This window comes from Oncorhynchus kisutch, unplaced genomic scaffold, assembly GCF_002021735.2.
Source record: "Oncorhynchus kisutch isolate 150728-3 unplaced genomic scaffold, Okis_V2 scaffold3805, whole genome shotgun sequence".
NCBI classification, from domain to species: Eukaryota; Metazoa; Chordata; class Actinopteri; order Salmoniformes; family Salmonidae; genus Oncorhynchus; species Oncorhynchus kisutch.
Window position 1 is genome coordinate 105,001 of NW_022265750.1, and position 3,302 is coordinate 108,302.

At 42.4% G+C, this 3,302-nt stretch overlaps 1 protein-coding gene across 2 annotated transcripts in view; it reads right to left on the minus strand.

Annotated features, from left to right (window-relative positions):
- The window catches only part of dpysl4 (dihydropyrimidinase like 4), a 36,918-nt gene extending 34,447 nt beyond the window's left edge, over positions 1-2,471 (minus strand). The window contains exon 1 of one of the 2 annotated variants that reach the window (XM_031820969.1): positions 2,095-2,471. In XM_031820969.1, coding sequence (XP_031676829.1) covers positions 2,095-2,154 — 60 coding nt within the window. In that variant the 5' untranslated portion in view covers positions 2,155-2,471. The remainder of the gene's footprint in view (positions 1-2,094) is intronic. The other variant, XM_031820968.1, reaches the window with a different exon arrangement.
- Positions 2,472-3,302: the final 831 nt, after the last annotated feature.

Genomic DNA, 3,302 nt, shown 5'->3' on the forward strand with positions numbered 1-3,302 from the left:
AGATCAGAACACTGAGAGAGTAAATGTCATTCCAGTCCATCTGTTCTGTTGTCTTGACAACACATGTTAATGTTGAGCACTGACACTTCTGGGGCTTTAATAAGGTTTACACAAGAGTATGAGGTCCTTATAGTGCGTATGGCTTGTTACAGATTTGTTAAAATATTTTAATAATAATATAATTAAATTTATAATAAAATATGTAATAGGCAAAAATATTGAAGGATAATTTAAATTTGCAGTGTACAAACTCAACATGACAAATAAGAATGACATTTACTCTTACGGGTGGCCAAAAATAACTCTGAAAACCATGCCCCCCTAATAGCCTTTGGATTACCTAAACATGGGTTAATTTAACCATCGAATGAGTTTTTATTGTCATGCTATGTTCAGGAAGTATGGCCTATTGGGGGCGTGGCTTTCAGATAGGTGTTGTTGACCATTCCAAAAGAGTAAGTCATTCCTGTTTATCATGTTATGTTTTGTACACTGCTAATTAAAATTATCCTTCAATATTTTTTTAACATTGCATATTTTTATATACAGTTAATATCATGATTATTTAAATATCATAACGAAGTGGTAACTATGCCAACATTGGGATATGCATATGCACCTGTGGCACTCATTTAGTGTAAGTCTCGTTAAACTTCAAAGTGTCTGTGCTTAACCTAAATACGTGTCGACAAGACAACAGAACAGATGATCGGAATGACATTTACTCTCACGGGTGGCCTAAAATAACTATCTGAAAGCCACGCCCCTACTAATCCATACCTCCAGACTTCTGATCTGACCCAATGGGTCATAGCTCAATAACCCAACTAAGTGCTCAACTGGCTGGGTCAAAAATAATACCATGTGTATTCTGTCCGATCTTTACCCTGTGTTGTTTTTAACGCAGATTTTATTTTTGAATGTGACTGGTAGACAGACTGATGGATGGACAGACGGACAGACGGACAGACGGACAGACAGACACATAGGCGTACGGGCAGACAGGCAGGCAGGTAGAGAAACAGAACTACAGACAGATAGAGAGACAGGCAGATAGACAGACACAGCCCCAGAAGAACAGACAGTAAGCTACCATCAGTGCCTCCCATACAGATAGAGTGTAACCAGGGAACAGTTATCATTTCTCTCACACTGGTCTTTTGGTTACAGTTAGGAATTATGGCAGTCTTAATCTCTGTATTGATTTTAGTCATCTAGCCTTTTTATTGGATTCATATTCAACTGCTGCTCGTCAAAAATGGGGAGAATAATTCCAAAGGAGGAGAATGCGGGTCATGCTGGTTAAAGGAGCGGCCCTGTACTGTAGGCTTTGCATCAGCCAGACCACTGTGTCAAATTGCCCGGAAGAAAAGAGGATTCAGTGTGGCTTCGCTAACTACGCCCTGTCTCTGTTGCTATAGCGTACAACTGTGTGCTCCCTTCCTCCGCATGGATGAATCTGTCCCGTTTTAACGACAAGGGGAAACCTTTAGCAGGAGACATAGAGGCTCTCGGAGACTCAGACAGACCGTTTCGGCTGCAAGATGTCCATGGTTTGATGGTTAACGATATAGGCTGTCGTGGTCACTTAGAAATGCATCTCTGAGACGTTTGAGATCTTTGTTGAGTCTTTTCAATGGAAAACATTTATTGGACGATATTATATGCAATTCAAATCTATTATTTGGCCGGATTCTGCATGCCATTCAATTAAATCACTGACTGAAATGTGGGGACATGCGACAATGCGAGACAGCTCTCTGATCAGTCCATAGCGGCAGGCGCCGCCATGATCAATTCACTACAATTTATTGTTAGCCTACATCATATAAACTCGGTATGTTTTAATTGCAGCCTTCAAGAAAACGTCATGACATGAACAGGACGGAACAGACATGCCAAGAGAGTATCTTGTTCGGGCTTTGACATTGTGAGGTCTGTAGACTAAAGCAGTAGCCGGTTGTTGCGTGCGTGTGAGGGGTGTATAGAAGAAAGATGATTCAAATACGATTTATCACACCATGTAGGTTACCTTTTTCTCGTTGCAATCGATAAATAATACCGGTGTGTGGGGCGACAAACGTATATACCTACCGATGAACGAGGAGTGCCTACCGACAAACGGGGAATGTTCTTCTTGCCTTGGTAAGACATGCCGGCCGGTGTAGCGGTTCACTGGGAGGCAGAGCTTTGATTCCCGATGTTTCAAAAAACACGAGAAACGGATTTATCACCGCTTGGTAGCCTATTTCCTCGCTTTAAAATCCGTCGTCGGAGCCAATTTCTGTAATCTATTTTACACTATCCTACTGGTCAGATCGTGTGAATATAGGAATATACACAATAATAGAAACAATATGTTCTAGGTTACTATTACTTTGTTAGTGCTGTCGCGCACCAGTCAGAGCCCTCCCTTCAACAATACATCCGGCTGCCTCGCGCACCATCTGCTCGTTTAATATTCCAGACACATCACATCCTACCGGCTAATGGCTGGCATCACACATCCTACCGCTAATAGGGGCTAGGCAGGCATCCTGGCAGGCTTTTGCCCTACACAGCCACAATAATTTAGTGGCCATTTAAAACTCGTGTTCTTGATAAAACTCGGAGCCTGTTACCAGTGGGAGTAGCCAGGTGTTGAAATCACAGATACACATGTGAGATCTCTTTCTTTAGGCCATGGGCAACCAATGGGCAGAATAATGGTCATTTCAGTACGGTGCCCATTGGGACAGCTCCTTTTGGCTAAACATTGGATCTAGCTTAGAATAGCCTAAACATAGCCTGGGCTATACTTGATCAATTAATTACATTTAAATTAGATTGTGTTCGGTTAACTTCCTCCATAGAGATATACGTTCAAAACACGGAGAGGAAAAAATATCTGATTTGTAAATTGACTTTTGACATGTTGTCAATTCAGGCACCGCACAATATAACATATCTTCAACTGGGGAAAATAAATCTGTGAGGTGTGTATTTACCTCCCGTTTTCCATTGTGCTCACGGTTGTGTCCAGGTCCAGTCTGGTAAACGATTTGACCCCGGGAGGATCCGATTTCGGTCCCAATTGCTCTGTCTCCACTTGGTCTGGTCTCACTGACCGACGAGAAGTTACTCACACTCCCGGTGTCACTGAAAGTATCCGACCAGCATTTCTCCTCGTTCTTAACCTTAACATGCCGTCTCACAGACTGGGGGCTGCTGTTGTACGACTCAAAATTTAAAGTTTTATTCTCATAAGCGCCTTCCACGTTGCAGAACATGCCGCCGAATTTGACCCTGGGTTTCGGGCTGTC